This window comes from Catharus ustulatus, chromosome 21 (genome assembly GCF_009819885.2).
Source record: "Catharus ustulatus isolate bCatUst1 chromosome 21, bCatUst1.pri.v2, whole genome shotgun sequence".
In the NCBI taxonomy this organism is placed as follows: Eukaryota; Metazoa; Chordata; class Aves; order Passeriformes; family Turdidae; genus Catharus; species Catharus ustulatus.
Genome location: NC_046241.1, coordinates 10,055,937 through 10,073,202, shown reverse-complemented (window position 1 = coordinate 10,073,202; position 17,266 = coordinate 10,055,937). Strand labels below are relative to the sequence as shown.

Genomic DNA, 17,266 nt, shown 5'->3' with positions numbered 1-17,266 from the left:
TCTTTCTTTTAAAACACTAAAACAGCTTTGTAGATTTGTTGGAGGTCACTATACTGGAGGGCTGGAGAAGCATGTCCTCTCACAACAGGCCTCTGAATTCTGATCACATCACTCTAACTTAAGGGATGGGCAATTTTAACTAGTTTATATTTCTTATGTACATGGATCTCTGTGTGGACATTTCCAGAACTACCCTTCATACCTTTTAGGGGATAAATGCTTTCTACTTTACTATGTGTACTGATTTTAATCAGATTGTCTGTTCTTGTTGGTAGTTCAGAAATTTGTTTGAAATCCCCTTAGAATTTATTTATTTACTTTCCAGTCTTAGGAGCCTGTTTTTATTTATTTTATGAATTTGTTCTAGTACATCTTTTAATTCCTGTGTTTGACAAAACCTCTTCTGTATTACATAAGAGGAGAAAATGTGGTATGTCTATTTTACCCTAAATTCTGTGTGGAAATGCTAATGCAAACAAGTCATTTACCTTCATTTCAGTGTCACTGTATTCTCATTAGTTTTCTTACTTTTCTACCAAATAGCCCACTGGACTTATAAAATGTCTTGCAGGCTTGCTGCTTCTTAATACTTGAAAAAAATCTTATTTTCATGTCAGGCTATCTGCTCCTCAAATCCTCTGTCATCCTTCTAATCTCCACTGGGTATCTTAGCCACTGTATTTATCCCTATTGACTTCAGAAGTTATAATTCCACCTTCAGAAAAATGCATGTTTGACTGTACAATCTTGGTGAACCTTCCTGCAGCCCCATGGCTTGTTTCTGCTTGTCAGTGTCCGTGTTTGTTTGGGATTATGCGTGCCTTCTGCTGCCCTGTTATGGTTGCTCAAGTAGCCTCCATGCTGAGTCGAAGGATTTTAATTTCCTCACTTCTGACTTTAGGGTCTTTTTAACTAGCTTCCTCATTTTTTGTACAATCTCTCCCCTGAGGATGTTGAAGTTAATTATATTGTGGTCACTATTACTTAGTGGTTCAGCTTTACTTACTTTATAAACTAACTCCTGTGTATTACTTGAGAGGCTTTTCTTGACTTAGTTCTTTATAGCTCTACGATTAAAACAACTAACATACGTACCAAAACATTTTTTAACATCCTACAGGACTAACTGGAAAGTCTAGAAAAAGGTGAGTACTTCCAGGGGAATTAATAACAAGGACCAAGAGCATTAACCCTGGTGAAATACCACCCAGTCTTCATTACCTGTAAGAGCAGGACAAATCAAACCACATTTAACGACGGCTCCATTTAGAGGCAGCAGGACAGGAGCATACCAGTATCCCCACCTTATAATTTTAAATTATACCACAAAAGTGTCAGAACTAGACTCAAAAGAGCATTTCCAGCAGGATGTTATCCCCATTTTAGAGAAAGGGAGTGTATTTGCTGGCTTGCTGTGCTGCCTATTTAACGTTTCTCTATTGAGTTCAGAGGTTGGTATTTGCTAGCTCATGGTATCACCTCGTTACATCTTGATCACGCATAGTTGCAGTAATTACACAAATAAAATTGACTTTTTGTGAAGTATAAAGTAAGTCTCAGTGTTTAGGTAAGTGCACTTTCAGTTGTGTTTGGTTTTTACCCCCCCAAAACATAATGGGATCATTAGCATCAAAGAACTCATTAAAGTAACATCTAGAAATAAAGCACCACTCATTTTTTTTACTTAAACAATATCTACAGGTTCAGAAGAAAGTTCTCCTGTACTATGACACTGAAGAATATTAAAAAAAATTAAGTAAGCTACAGATACCAACAATGACAATATAAAGACAATCCCCAAGTCAGTCAAGAATCCCTGAATTCTTAATATGACCAGGTTTCTTCCCCCACCAGGTACAGGACATCAGACACATTTAATTTGAACTTGTTGGGCAAAAGGGGAGTACAAACAAGAATGGACAGATCCGGAACTTACCCTGTATCAATCAGGGGTAACATTACTGATGTCTTCTGAACATCAAAGCAGGAAAATCACTAAAAGAAATTTGTAGGCCATCAAATCCACTTTATATATTTAAGTTCAGAACAGCTACTGCCTGCCTAGCACTAGCTGTTGCCAGAAAGGTAAGTTGGAATGTCATGTTTCAGCAATCATATAAAATGAGTATAAATTACATAAGACTCAGACCCCTACTATTCAATTTCTGTTTTGCTTTCAGACATTGTAGAAATTTGAATATTTGATCAATTTTCCACATAGCAACATGAACTAAATCTTCATTTGAACATTATATAGCTCAATTTTGATATCAACACATACCTTCCCATTGTTAAAACAACCAGCTTACATTACAGAAGTGCCATTTGATGTTTTCTTAATAACAACTTAGAAATAATAGCTTATGACAACATGTTGTCTGACGACAACTTAATAAGTAGTGAGCCATCAATAGTCATCATGTTGCCCCCATCCTGTGGCAGAAAGGATAACAGATTCCTCCCCAGAAGGGCAGTGAAGCTGACACTGCTAGTGGTCTTCTGATTTATGGTGATTGTAATGACTTACATTTGAAGCCTGGCTGAAAATATGCTTTAATTTTATATTAAAAAGTTCTTTTAGTTGCTACTAGAAACTCTGAAATTAGGATCCCATCAGCTCCGTGAGATGGGGAAACACAAAGAAAATAATACTGCCTACACCCATGCTTCATACCAAGATTATTCCTATTTCTAAATGAGTGCAACAAAATACAACATCATCTTTCAAGTAATGAACATCACTGCCTTAGAAACACTGCATTTTATAAATTCCTTGTTCTTTGGTTCATTCATTCGTTTGTTCACACCTTCCTTTCTTACTTCTTTTATCTCTTTCTTTTTCCTTCCCTCCCTTTCATGCTCCTACCAGCTTAATCCAGGCACTACAGTACAAGAGTTTAGTATCATCTGAAGTAAGTACTTCCCTCTGCTCCAACAACTTACGTCTTGCTGTTCTGGATTTCTCCTAAGAATCCTTGTTCTTCCAGGCTCATTAGTAACTTAGAGGGACTTGAATGTAGCAGTCTGATTTACATCAGTGATCTTATTCCTTTCAGCTCAGGAGGGTTATCTCTTCTGTGACAAAGGCTATCACAGATATGAATAACTATTTTCATACTGGGCTTTTTTTCGTCTAGCTGGAATCACACCATCATAGATTTTGCCTCATAAATCTGACTCCACTTTATAGAGCAATAACGGTACAGTCAGCACTCTGCCATCACAGCAAGGTGAACAGAGAAGAGTAACTTAGGTCAGTTGCTTCTTTATTATTGGCAGATGAAATAGTGTCTTCAACAGCTTCAGAGCAAGAACCAGGCAGGCAGTGTTTGTGCTGCGGAGGCAGAGCCATTCCAAGGAGCCAGAGCCAGAGGATTTTTGTGACATGCAAGGAGGGGTCTATAAGCCCCAGAGTAAAGCAAACCACTGAGTGGGCAGCCCACTGTTATTACCTACCTAGTGCTCATTTAAAGCTGCTTGGGTGAAAATTTGGAGAATGGAATATGTGTGAGACAGTATCAGGTAGAAAAAACACAGGAGTTCTGCTAACTCTGGTAGACTGCAGGAAGAGGAAGATAAACACTGCAAAGCCTATTCCATCTAGTTAGAACTGCATTAAAAGAAAATTTGGGATCAGTGCTACAGAACTTACTCTGTCCCTTGGAAAGATGGGCATTCCCTGCTTTTCAAAAGCTTGGAGTGTTTCACCACAGTTTTCTTTACCTTTCCTGTGTTTGTTCTTTAGTTCACCTCCTGGTGTCTTTGGTAACACACACAGGTGAGCTGGATATATTTTGGGTGCAAAACTGCTGCTCTTGGCTGGAGAGTGCCCTGAGGCAAAGGTGAAGGTAAAGGCCTAACACATAACAGGAAGAAGTTCTGAGGTTAGAGAAGGGCTGTGCTAGATGATACAGACAAACAGATCCAGCAGGAGAGAACAGAAGTGATTATGGGGAAGATGCTGGCAGACAGTGTAAAAATGTTCTCTGCACACACCTAACGTGACACAACCAACAGAAGACACACACTCTTTTACCATCATACTCTTCTAAGCACTGACTTCCTGATGCCAAATTGGTGCCTTCTCTCCTATGGAATCAGTAAAGGGAAAAACCCCATTTTTCTGACAGAAGAATCAATGCACAGTTAAAGACAAAACCCAGATAGTTCTCATAGACATTTTGCCAGTTTCCCCTTAAAATTAAACAACCAATTCTGTTAATCATAAGAGATTCTGATGAGGAAGATGTCTGTTGAGAGACAGTAGCAAAGGGAAATGTTTGCCATATTTAGATCTCCTTTCATTAAAAAATGAAGAGGCCATTTCAGGTCAATCATCTTGAGCTCTTTTCTTTAGGGGAATGACTCTCCAGCATGGCTCATTACATTAAAGGATTTCATGGGCCTGAGTTATAGCTATTGGTATAATCATAGGTATCAGAAATAAGAATAGTTATTTCTTATTTCTTTGTGAATGGAAAATGAAAAGGTCATTCAGTGTATGGTACTTCAAACACTTGAAAGGGAAAGTATTTTATTGCTTGCTTAGCTTTTAAGAGGAAGCCTACACAGGGTAGAAGCAAGGACAGGTAGACTGATAGGAATATAGAGAAATTGTCTCCACAGACAGCTATCAGGAAAGCCAAACCCTGATAGAATTAGCTCTGGACAGGTACATAAATAACAGGAAGAACAGGGAAATGGTGGGTCCTTTCAGGAAGGGGATGGGGGGACCTGGTTACCCAGGACATGGAGAAGGCTGAGATACTCAACGATGGTTTTGCCTCCATCTTCACTGGCACAGGTTCCAACCACATTGCAGAGGCAGGGACTGGGAGAATGAAGAGCCCACAGCTGTGGGAGGAGATCAGGTTTGAGAACCACCTAAAGAACCTGAAGGTGCACAAGCTCATGGGAACTGAGGTACATTCGCAGGTCCTGAGAGAACCAGTGGATGATGTTGCTGAGCCACTCTCCATTGTATTTCAGGAGTTACGGCAATCCAGTGATATTCCCTCTGATGGGAAGGCAGGATGATCAGTCTTGCCTCTGTGCTGGGCAGCAGCAGGGAGCAGACCTCTTGGAACGGAGGTGAGGGAGGTGGAAAACAAGGTGACGATTGGTGATGGTCAGCACGGAGCTGTGGGCAATGGCTCAGCTCGATCCAAGCGGAGCCCAGTGCCTGATCCCACAAAAACCATTGTTCTGAAGCAGCATCTGTGGCTGAGAAAACACACCAATTTATTGGAGGTTGTGAGAGAATTCTACATATTCTCACATTCTTACACTTTCCCTTAAACATCTCCTAGTGTCCAGTTTTGGAGACAGAATGATTTTGATTTAACTCTTTGGTTATGTTCTTATAACTAAATTTTAGTGGAGATTTTCCCCCTTTTTTCAGTTTTCATGTTTTCTTCTGTATTTTCTAATGATCTGTTTTACTCTGTGCAAATACAGATTATTGTTTTTTAACTTGTAATGGAAAACCAGTCAATATGACCTATTTCCATCCATACAAGTAGGTACATAGGCTGATTTAAATATCTGTCTTGTTTCAGGGCATAAGTGAATGTCTCTGAGGGTGAACAGCTATCCTAACAATGCCTGATGAATCCCAGTCTGGGAGCACTAAGAACAGGCTTTTTTCTCCAGTAACATATGTGAACACTTCTGGAGGCTGTTTGCAATGACCTGATCCATAACTCATGAGGCTCATTGTTTGATAACAACAAGAATTACAAAACTAAGGTTGATGAAATAACTTCTGCTTCACATCTAAAAAAATACCTTTTAAAAGCTTTTCATTGGTTTCTAAACATGGTTAGAGATTTTCCTAATATTCATCCACCGAGAAATTAGGAAAAAGGTACATGAACATTATAATCAATATTAGTGAGATAGCAGGATATTCTCTTCCAAGGCATAACCTTTTAGATGAAGCTTTACTATTGATCTCTAAAGTCAGCATTTTTTCCCTTGCCATTCTCATTGGCTGAAATGTGGCAGGGAGAATGTCCCCAGTAAATTCCAGTTACACTGTGGCTCAGCAGGATGGTCACTGGGGGAGCAGAAACAGTAACTGTGTTCTCATGTACATTTGTTGCTGTGGGTGTGTTACACATTAAAACACAGGCTCAGCCACACTCACCAAATCCATCCTGGACTATCAGACCCCCATTTCTATGGTATTGAACTTAGACTCTCAGGTCAATCTGGAAGCATCCTAAGGCTTTCACCAAGCTTTTAATTCCTGGATTATTTTCTTCTGCCTGAAGTTTCCCTTCTGCTTCCCTTTTGTTTGCTATTAATGCTTCATCTCTTCTGGGAGGGTGATTCACAGTTAATCAGCTCATCTATTCTGAGCCACTCACACCCAGGGCTCCGTGGCCAGGCCAGCAGGCATTGCTGGAACCCAGGCTCTCCTCGGGGGTTTGGCTGTCCCTGCTGCCCTGTCACTGGGACACAATTACATCAACCATCGGGCCAGCTGCAGACGTGGGGGCCATCGACAATTGCAGGAAATGGGATTTGGAGGATCTAATGAGCAGTTTATTTACATAAATACACCAGGTAAAGCAGGGGGAAAAAAGTTCTACAGCTTGGAACATAAATTATTATTAGGCAGACAGAGAGAAAAATTTCCTGCATGAGAACAGGAATATTTGCATCATGTTTAACATTTTCCCCCACTTCTTTTCCACAGAAAATATAGTTTTCACAATTTGAACAAATATTTAAATATTCAGTGTCTATTCAATTGAGATTTTGAATGAATTCTCCTATTTTATTATCAACATTTGGGGAGTACAAGCATGTTCTGTATTCTGGAATATACCTGACTTTATTTGCTTCATATATACAAAAAATAGAAAGCATGGTACAAATTTCATATTAGCATCTGCTTTTTCTTTGAAGTAGAAGAAATTCATCCTGTCCTCACCCTTCTGGTCTCCTCTCACTTAGCATTACCAGATTTACAAGCTCACACCTGTTTTATTAGGCAGTCTTTTAAACCAGAGCTTCCATAGACTGAATTTGCATGTTGCCAGACCCATTAAATGTGTCCTCTTTAGCAAGGACAGAATCTCACAATTTTCCATACACATGCTCATTTATTTTTATTAATTAAACTCATCTTTATTAACTGTGCATTTGAGGTAGGTCATCCTCTTCTTGAAATACACCATAATGATATGTTTCAAATCTATTACCTCATGCTTATCACAGGACCCATGTGAGTGCAGTATCTCCTGCTCAAAGGTTCACACGTGTACAAGATCCTGCTTGAGAAACTGATGATGAAAAGATACCAACATGAAGTTGCCCTTGTAATTCCTCCCTGGGGCAGGAGAACATGCTCATTACAAATCAGTCACCTACAAAATAGGTATTTCACCAAGACATATTTAAATGAAGTTGCCAAACACTGTGTTTCCTGACATTTCAGTTCACCACCAGCTCATCCACCACCTCAGTTATCCAGTCCAGTTCACAGAATTCACCTTTCATGTCTTCTTCTCCCAAACTGGCTGAATGCATACTTCCCAACACTCACTTTCTCTGGGAGAGGGTTCAAATTGCTCATTTGAATCACCCAGACTTTTATTCCTTAGTATGTCCAGTCTAAAAACTATGAAATATAAACCAGTCTACTACTCTTGTATACGTCTCCCCATTAAATATTTACTGTATCTGTTCATGTTAATAAGTTTACCTTTAAATCTTTAAAAAGTTCATTACACAAAACAGACCAAGACTAAAATTGTGAGTCTACCTCTTAAATTTAATGTCAATCCATTCTCCAAAAAAGGAACATGTGATGAAATGTAACAGTGGTGAATTGTAAGAAATTCTGTTAGCCACTCCTAAAACGCTGAGGGTTTTCCCAGCATTGCATTTACCAACTTCCTTATTTTTTAACTCATTACTGACCATAGGTTTTTTTCCTTTAGCAACTGATTTTAACAATATTTCTATAAACTCAGCACCATTTGATGGTCAGATGTGCAATCCTTAGAGCACCAATGTTTAAAGGATTAGATTATCCCTGTCTGAACCCAGTCATTTTGGTTACAAAGCTACTTTTCATGGATACAGGAACGACTGAATGAGACAGGGAACAGCACTGTAGATCAAACAGTGACTCAGGGCTGGGGACAGGTTATAGCACAGAACAGAACGAGCCAGGGCTGAACGCTGAGCTCTGAGCTTACACACGGCTCCTGTGGCAGAGGCTGTGGGTGGAACCTGTGCTGGAAGCACCTCAATACTCAAATTAGTACTGGAAACACTCCTCCTCATCTCCCCAAACACGTCTTTGACTTACTGCGACTGTGAATAAATCTTCCAGGACTTTTTGCATAGTGTTTAACACGTTTTAAATTTATTACTTGAATGAGGGTGGTATGATTTTTCCTCCCAGGCTTTCTGGGGAGCAAACGGGGTATTAAAGGAACTCAGATGGGAAATACTCCTCCCATCTTTCTAGCTGACTAGGTTGTTCAGCCAAGCACTTGGTGTCCACAATGATTTGCACTTTGGAAATTTGCACTTTGTTTCAAAGACAAATTGAAAAATTCTTTCATTCCACACTGGAGATCATCCTCAACCCTAAATAAAGTTTAAAAATTGCTACATTACACTAGAAATGCTCTAAACCTTCCTGAAAACTCCCCGTAAATCATGTTTAATGAAATAGCTGGGTACCTGTTTGTTCTGCTTGCCAACTCCAACATGGCACATTTCAAAAGCTATCTCCAATTTCTGAGTCAATGTAAGACATGTTTTCAGCAGACTGCATTCAATTTCTGAGAACTCTCCAGTCCTCTTTATGATCTCGCTTGGCCCTGAGACTGTCTCTAGTCATGTTTTACTGTCTTTTTCAGCCCCTTTGGTCTCTGTGCCCACAGTGCACAATGTCTTGTCCCGGCTCTGCCAGGACAATCCTCCCTCTGCCTCTTTCCTTTGATTTCTGTGGGTTCTGGACATCAAATACCAGATCCTGGCTGAGACTCCGGCCTGTGCCCATGGGGAGGGCTCCCTTCTGCCCGGGGTTTTCCAGGACGGGCAGTCCTGCTGCTCATCTGGCCGGGATGTCAGTGGTTATCCTGGGGTCGGGATCAAGATGGTGCCGCGGTTTAGACTCGCCAGTCTCGGCCCGACCTCGCTGTCCGGTGTCACTACAGGCCGCTCTTCAGCTGCTAAACGCGACGGGGTAGCTCAGGAAGCCTGAGGAGAGCGCGGCCGGTCCCGCCTGAATCTGAGGGGAGCGGGTCCGAACCACTGCGGAATTTCTGCCTGAATCTCCATGAAGGGTAACGGGCCCGTCCCGTCGCGGGGTTCCGGACTGAATCTCCTTGAGGGGAGCGAGTCCTGAACCTCCGGGGGTTCCTGCCTGAATGTGAGAGGAGCGGGCCCGAACCGCAGCGGGGTTCCTGCCTGAATCTCCTTGAGGGGAGCGAGTCCTGAACCTCCGGGGGTTCCTGCCTGAATGTGAGAGGAGCGGGCCCGAACCACTGCGGAATTTCTGCCTGAATCTCCATGAAGGGTAACGGGCCCGTCCCGCCGCGGGGTTCCGGCCCGAATCTCCCCGAGGAGAACGGGGCCACTCCGCGTTGCCATTGCCGACCCCCGACGCTCCCGGCCGCAGTCACAGATATACAGGATAAATCGGGTGGGAAGGGACCTTTTGGGGCAACTGGTGCAGCCTCCCTGTCCGGTCATGTAAGCCCACACTACAGGATTGTGTCCTGACGGTTCCGGAATATTTCCCGTGAGGGAAACTCCACACTCTCTCAGGACAATCTTTTCCAGTGCTCGGTCACTCGCACAGTGAAGCAGTTCTCCCTCATGTTCGGGTGGAACTTGCCGTGCATCACTTTCTGCCCGTTGCCTGCTTTCCCGTGGCTCGGCACCATGAGCAGAGCCCGTCCTTCCCCCGGCGGCTCCCCCAGCCAGGGAGGCACGGCCCGCCCTGGGCCCTGTCGCACTACAGCTCCCGGCAGTCCCCGCGCCGTGACTCGGCCGGGGCGCCGCGGCGCGGGCCGGGATGGAGTGAGGGGCGAGCGCTGGACAGAGCGCGGCCCTGAGGCCCCCGCCCGTGTCTCGCTCCGCCCCGGGTCTATGCGGCCCCCCGGAGACCATGGGATCCAGGATCAAGTGAGTGCCCTCCGCAGCTCTCCAGCCCCGCTTCAGGCCCTAGGAGAGCGAGAAGGGGACTGACTTCCCCGCCCTCTCTCCGCTCCGTGTGAGGCCGCGCGGGCGGGACCCCGGCCGAGCCCGCGGGCCTCCGGTTGGGCGACGAGGAGAGGGAGAATCCAGGGGACAGAGCGCTGCCTGCCCCGCGAGCCGGGGGGACGGGCAGGACGGGCCGTCCGACCCCAGCTCCGGGCGGGACCCCGGCGGGACCCTCCGGCCCTGCCCGAGGAGAGGGGCGAGAGCCGACCCTGCCTCCCACCCGGCCCGCTGCCCCTCCCGCTCTCCGGGCCTGGCGGGGACGGCCGTGCAGTGTTATCGGTGCAGGCCTGAGGGAGGGCGGGGGTGCTGTGTTGGGAACATCTTCGTTACCAGCACGGCCGACGCCTGTTCGGGGGTGTGGAGGGGTCGAAGGAGTGCAAATTTCTTTGCCCAGGTTGGAGTGTGCTGACGGAAGGAGTATAGTCTGCCTAGGAGATAACCGAAGTGCGTTAGCAAAGGGGTTTGGGGGAAGGAGTAGAGTGATGCAAGTGATTGATGTGCTGGGCCTGCAGATCCATGCCCTCAATGTTTGGTTTTTTTACATTTTCATAGAATTGGTGGTTGATTTATTGGTACGCCTTGTTGGTATGTTTGGTATAGTCACATTAAAAGTCTTACTTCGTTCATATACCGTTCCAGGAAAATTCAGTTCCTCGGACACAGGTAGAGGTGTAATAAAGCTATTGCCAGGCAGGAGTGCTGACATCTCTGTGTGTGTGAAAGGGTTGCAGAGTGGAGAGACCCCGGTAGATCCTGTTTTATTCAACAGTTTCAGCAGGTGCTGTTGAGCACTTGTTTTGCCTCGAACACAGTGTTCTTCAGGATTACATTGGGCTTTAACTTTTCACTTCTTCTATTTAACTTGAATACAAGACTGGAGGGGACACAGTTTGTGCGATGACACATGGTCATGTTCCCAAGCCCATAGGCTGGCTAGATGAAAACGTGTCTTCAGCCAGGCGTTTCAGGAGAATGTGAGCGGGTAATGAGTGTTTGTAATGATAGCACTGTGGCAGTGGTTGGTTCCAGAAAGGAATGAGCCTTCCTTCCTTAAGCTGTGGGCATGAGTTTTGCACCTTTTTGGAGTATGTGTTCTCAACTGTTGCTTCAGAGAAATGAAAACTTGAGAAACTGGTTAAACTCTTACAGTCAAATTCAGGTAGAATTGAAAACTGAGGGTGTTTTGGCGGCAGAGCAGGACTCACACCTTCAGACCCTGCAGCAGTCACCCTTGCTTGGATCACTTCAAGATTATGATCCAAAATGACTTCTTATGAAGACCTTATCTTAAATCTATTAAAAGGTTGATGCTTACTTTAAATGCAGTTTCTTTTGGTGCACACTGAATCCACAAGCTGTTTGCCATCTTTGGGTTTGTGATTGCCGATTGGACTTCAGTGGCTTTGAGTAGACTTTGCCAAAAGAGAATGTCATCGGGAAGGTGAGATACTCCAACTAGAAACCAGTGTCAGGGAGATGTAGCTGTTAGAAATACTTGGTGTAGCCAGCAGAGTTAAGGACTTTTTCTGTGCAAAGTCTTTCGGTGTCAACTTGTCTTTCAAGACTGCAGATAAAACCCACATCTTTCCAAACCACCAGAGTAACAGAGGTAATAAACCCAGACAAACATTACTCTTCATTCTTCTTGGACTTTGTGAGAAAGCATTGTGTCCACTGAGTCGTTAAGCAACTTTGCCTTGAGCAACACTTAAAAAACTGCTTTCTTCTACTTTGGACAGAACACTGTGCTCGAATAGCGTAAGGACAAAATTTCAAAATGGTCTTGAAATACATACAGTGAGAGAACCTGTCTGAGTTAAGAGGCTTTTCTGGTCTGGCTTTCTGAGCTGGATGTTTAATCCAGCAAAGACTTTAATGTTGGTAAGTAACTTCCTTATTGGCACAGGTTGGAAGTGTTTGGTAGCTTGGTAGGGTGGGGCACATCTCTTTTAGGGGTGTCACCAGTCTGTGCTGGAGCCCCAGTAAACATCCAGCAGTCTGATCTCTTGTTTCTTGCAGTGGATTGATAACTGTGAGGGATATTAAACTGCTTAGCACGGGATCCCTTGCACACACTGTAAGAGACTCTGCATGAAACCTGGGCAGATCTGTCAGATTTCTGATGGATGTGTAATAATGAGTCATACGAGTGAAGGGTTGCTTAGAGAGAAGTATCAGTAGTTGCATCAGACTGAAGTGAAAGAAATCAAGGAGTTGCCGGCAGTCCTGTAAGCTTTTGCCTTCTGTATAGCTGCAGGCAAAAAAAAAGCTAAGTTGAGTGTTGGGTTACAGTGCTGTAGGAATGTGCCAGGCACTCGGTGCCAGCCAGGTGAGGTAGGACAGGAATCTCGTTAACCTGCTGCTGTCACTGCTCGGGAGCCTCTGTACTCCCTGTTACAGGACAGAAAGGATTTCTTACTTATTTGTCATTAATAATGTGTCAATATCAGTCTGTTCAGCACAATGGCACTGCACTGTAGAAGCAGTTGGCATGTCCCTTTCCAGAGTTGCATTTCACTGGTGACACAATAGATGCCCAGTGTACATCTGGGAAAACTTTCAGAGATTTAACAGAACGTTTGTTATATACTAAGATGAAATATTATCTACCTAGGGAGTACCAGCCAAGAAAGTTAAATATATGGAAATTAATCAAGGCTTCAGTTGTAGTTTCTGAATTGAATTAGTGATTACAGTTTCTGCTAATAATTTATTTTCTGCAAGAGTTGAGCAACTAAACCTTGTTACAAGACAATTAATTATCAGGCAATGTCAGACTCCTGTCTTATGTGTCAGTTCTTAAGCAGAATGATACTTTCTGTCATAAGTGCTACTACAGAAAATGCTCCTGACAGAATTGAAATAGGCTGTAGATATGCAAAGTATGTACTTCCAGCCATCCAACTTTGGAGAAGGGCTTGATTTAATTTTATTCTGAATAAATCTCTTACAGTTTGGTAAACTACAATATTTGATCATAAAAGTACATAAATATCTTATTTGAAATATCTTATTGCAGTGTAAAATTGAATTTCATATTGATTGCTTTGAAATGGATGTTATTTTTACATCAGGGGTTGGCAATAATTCATACAACTAGCATTTATCACAGAAGTATTATTTTCTCATACTACTCCTTCCTAAGTTTGTGTTTACAAAGAAGTATTGCATTTCCTTCTGAAATTACCTAGTTCTCAAATAAATGAGGTACTTTTGTATTTTTGTACCTCTGTGTCCTATGTATTTTTTTAATTGCATGTTATTGTTCACTTGATAAGTGACCATGGGTCTGTAGGTGATTTTTGGGAGGATGGAAAACTTGGTGAGTGTGTTCAAGGCTCTTGTGCTGAGGAGGATTGCAGGGGCTGGGGTTTCTGTGCGATGCACAGGTGACACTGGGCTATAGAATACACATTTCTGATCATGTTTGTGCTGTATTTGCAAACTGTATGAAGTCTTAAAGTGACTTGTTTCCTTAATGCCTCTGAAAAGTTATAAAATATCCACAATCCAACAAGGACTTCATTCTCATGCTGAGGTGTTGGTTGTTGAATGCAGCCTTTAATACTGAGTTTCTCACTTGGGAAGGCTACTTTAATTTCACTGTTCATAGAAATAAATGGACGTTTGTCATGGAAAATTAAAATACAAAATGTGATGTCTTTTTGTCTGAAAGTTTTGGAATATAGTCTGTGCTCCTGCCAGCTGTGTTACAGCTTTCACTTAAGAATCTGAACATGGGTTCTAACATAATACTAAAAAGGTGTTTGTTGTTTTAACCATTAACTGTAAAAATAAAAAGTTTATAAACTTTTAATTAAGGAAACAGGGTGCTAAAAATAAAGACACAAACAAGGAGGGTATGATAAGGCTGGCCAGCAATGTGTATGAAAGGAAAAATCGATTTCTGGTGCTCTGTGGGTGTCGTTCCTCCCTCACCCCGTGCCTGTGGAATGGAGCTGAGCCCCAGTATCTGCAGGGAATGTGCTGCAACTTGAGCAGTGCCACGAGAATTACGCAACTTTGGTTTATATTGCACAATAATAGCTGACTTTGGATTTCTCATAACTTATGAGTGTAGTTTTCTGAAAAAACAGCTACTTAAGACAAACCAGTTGGGAGCTGGTGGCAAATTAAATTACCGTTAATTGAGTTGTGAACCATTGTTGCTCCTGAGAGGTGCTCTGTAAAACTCAGGAGTGTGATCCTGTGCTACTGAAAGCAATGGTGGCTTTTCTGTCAGTTTAAATAGGTGTGGGGTTTGGCTTAGAGCCACTTGAGTTAGCCTAAGTGGGCCTGTGGCATGGTTAGAAATGTTTTCCTTAATCCTTTTGGTGTTAAAGTAGGATTAAAAATAATAGAAATTCTCTGAAGAGTTAAACTGAACTCCTTGACATGCTTATATGTTTGGTTTGAAATGTTGGGGAAGATGAGTTTAATTTTTAAAATTATCATTCAGTTAGGAGTTCTAGCATATATATTTATGGGCTTTGTCATTATTTTTGTCTTTAGCTGTAAGGAAGTTACAAAATTCACAAGTAAATTATACCACAGCAATTTTCTAATGTTAGTTTGCATTAGCACATAGGAGACAATATTATCACTATACCAGCAGCCATAAATTTGGAACAGTAATTATGCAATTTTGATTCTTGATTTTAACCAGAAGGTCTAAGAATAAAGTGTCACGTGTTCAGACCTGCAAAATCCTTATTTCAGGATTACAGTCTCTTTAATCTCATAAATATCTGGAGTAGCTAAAATTGTTAGTCAGGAATTGACTCAAAATATTCTTTCTTATATAATCACCTGCTGCCTTTGCATGCTCATTAGGAGATGTAATTCCAGAGCATCACTTAGAGAGTTAAATTAGTAGAACTGAAAATATACACTAAATGGATTGTTTGTTTGTTTGTTTTGAAGTAATATCATTAACTTTTTACTTTTACTGCTGGTATATTTATAACTCTTGAGCAAAGTAAATCTCTTTCCTCAAGCATCATTTACATCTTGTAGCTCAATTTGGTATGGTTTTTGAATGTCACACTTATTTCCATGCATCTGGCAAATTTCTGGATTTAAGAGTCTCATGAGACCAAACCTTGAGCATTTGTAATATTCTCCAGCATGGCCTTTTTTTAACAAAGAGGTAGAAATATTTTGACAGGTATTAAAAAGGGATGCTGTCTTCATCCTAAATTCAGTCTCTTAAGTTTCTCAGTAGTGTGTGCAGAAAGTGATTCTGCCTCCTCTTGACTGCAGCTACTGTTTTTTCCCCTTTTCCTGGCCAAATAGATGTCATGAAGTTGAACTCAAGGGTCACAGTAATGGAAATGTGAGTCTGGGTGCTGTTTGTTCAGTGTTGGACATGTGACTTTTCAGTTTGGTGAAAAGTTTCTGAGACTTTTTTTCCCCTGAAAAAATCCCTGTGTTTATCACCTTACAAAGGTCTGATGAGAAATCATCCAGCTGTAAACCAAGAAATGGAGATTCTGTAGTTGTCACTGTACTGTGTGCATGCCAAACCCTTTCTGACTGCCTCACTGCAAGTGCACTTAAACCAAATGCTCAGAGTGCTAAATACCTTCCTTTTGTTGCAGACAAAATCCAGAAACTACCTTTGAGGTGTATGCAGAAGTGACCCACTCAGGAATCAGCTGCATTGGGAAAGGTACTGATCTGCACTGTACTTCTACCTATTTATTGCTTAAAACTATTCTTAAGGAAATCTATTGTGAGATAATAAAGTGTGTTTAAAGTTATGCTGTTCTAGCTTTTAAAATATCTCAGTTACTGGTTCTGTGGAATCTTTTACAGTTAGGACTAAAAGTGAGAAATTTGTGTTTCTGTACCTGATTGTGGGCAATTTTCAGGTTTCTTTGACTGTTTTGTCTCTTTTTGTCTTTTAAAACAAAAATAACTCTTCTCTTGATTAGGTTGAAAAAGTAAGTGCTTTTTCAGGTTGGTATTTGCTGCTTATGTGACAAAGGGTAGTTTTAAACAAAAAAAAAACCCAAACCTTAAAACATGTTGTTTGGAATTTGTTTTTACTTCCTCTTTCTTACTTGTCAACAGAAGTATTTTTATCTGCTCCCAGAATTCTCGCTTTGATGAAATGACTTTATCTGGAAACTTGGCATGGATGCAGCTTCTGATTTGGTTAAATGTTTTAGCCATTGTTATTAAGTCATTATTACACAAGTATTTTTCTGTAATATTATTTTTGGTAAGTATTGCTATGTTTATGGTGGAGAAATCTCATAACTGCTGAAACCAACATGTAAGTACATTTGGGAATTTTTGGTTGCACTTTCATCTCACCCGAGGAATTTGATCAAATAAGCAGGAAAAGCAAAGATTGAAATTCCTAATGCCAACATTTAGTTCAAGATACTGTTATGAGGATTCAGTCTCTAGAATGGTACAAAAAGGAAGTTTGTCAAAATTAAATAATTATAATTAATCAGCATATACTGAAGTAGTGTTTCTTTTGTCTTTCATTGAACAATCACGTGTGTGTTGTAGATAAGTGTAATGAACAATAGAAAAGATTTTTGGATTTTATTGACTGGAAAGCCACTTACCTCCTTTTATATCTATATTTGTTACAGTCTGTGAAAGTCAAATGGCTGCAACTCCTTCCTTCCCTGCCAAAGCCTCCTAGGAGTTGTAACTGGAATACAGTTTTGGCTTGTCCTACTGCTCTGTGCCATCACAGCTATTTGATGTAACTGCAGGAGCCCTTTTAATAACTGGTCTTTGTTTCTGCACATCTGACCCGGATTCTAGTGCCAGAAAATCTGAACAAATTTGACCATAAACATTACATTGTACAGTACTAGTGTCTGGGTATAATCTTCTCTTTGAAGTTTGTTTGCATCCCCCTGGAGGGATTAATTCCCTGCTGTGGGAAGGTGGGTTAAAAAGCACGGAAACTACTTTACAGGTTTTTAATTGGAGAATTTAGTATACATTTTGTTCTATAAACCAACTGATTCTGTGGGAGTTTCACTTAGTTGTGTTTTTGGGT

At 41.7% G+C, this 17,266-nt stretch overlaps 2 protein-coding genes across 3 annotated transcripts in view; one reads left to right on the top strand and one right to left on the bottom strand.

Annotated features, from left to right (window-relative positions):
• LHX2 (LIM homeobox 2) overlaps positions 1-8,794 on the bottom strand; it is a 49,146-nt gene extending 40,352 nt beyond the window's left edge. Inside the window, exon 1 of the mRNA XM_033077701.1 lies at positions 8,707-8,794. Within this exon, the coding sequence (XP_032933592.1) occupies positions 8,707-8,742 (36 nt within the window). The 5' untranslated portion in view covers positions 8,743-8,794. The remainder of the gene's footprint in view (positions 1-8,706) is intronic.
• A 1,222-nt stretch (positions 8,795-10,016) lies between these two features.
• Positions 10,017-17,266, top strand: part of DENND1A (DENN domain containing 1A) — a 150,095-nt gene continuing 142,845 nt past the window's right edge. The window contains exons 1-2 of one of the 2 annotated variants that reach the window (XM_033077211.2): positions 10,017-10,158; positions 15,837-15,907. In XM_033077211.2, the coding sequence (XP_032933102.1) occupies positions 10,142-10,158; positions 15,837-15,907 (88 nt within the window). In that variant the 5' untranslated portion in view covers positions 10,017-10,141. The remainder of the gene's footprint in view (positions 10,159-15,836; positions 15,908-17,266) is intronic. The other variant, XM_033077212.2, reaches the window with a different exon arrangement.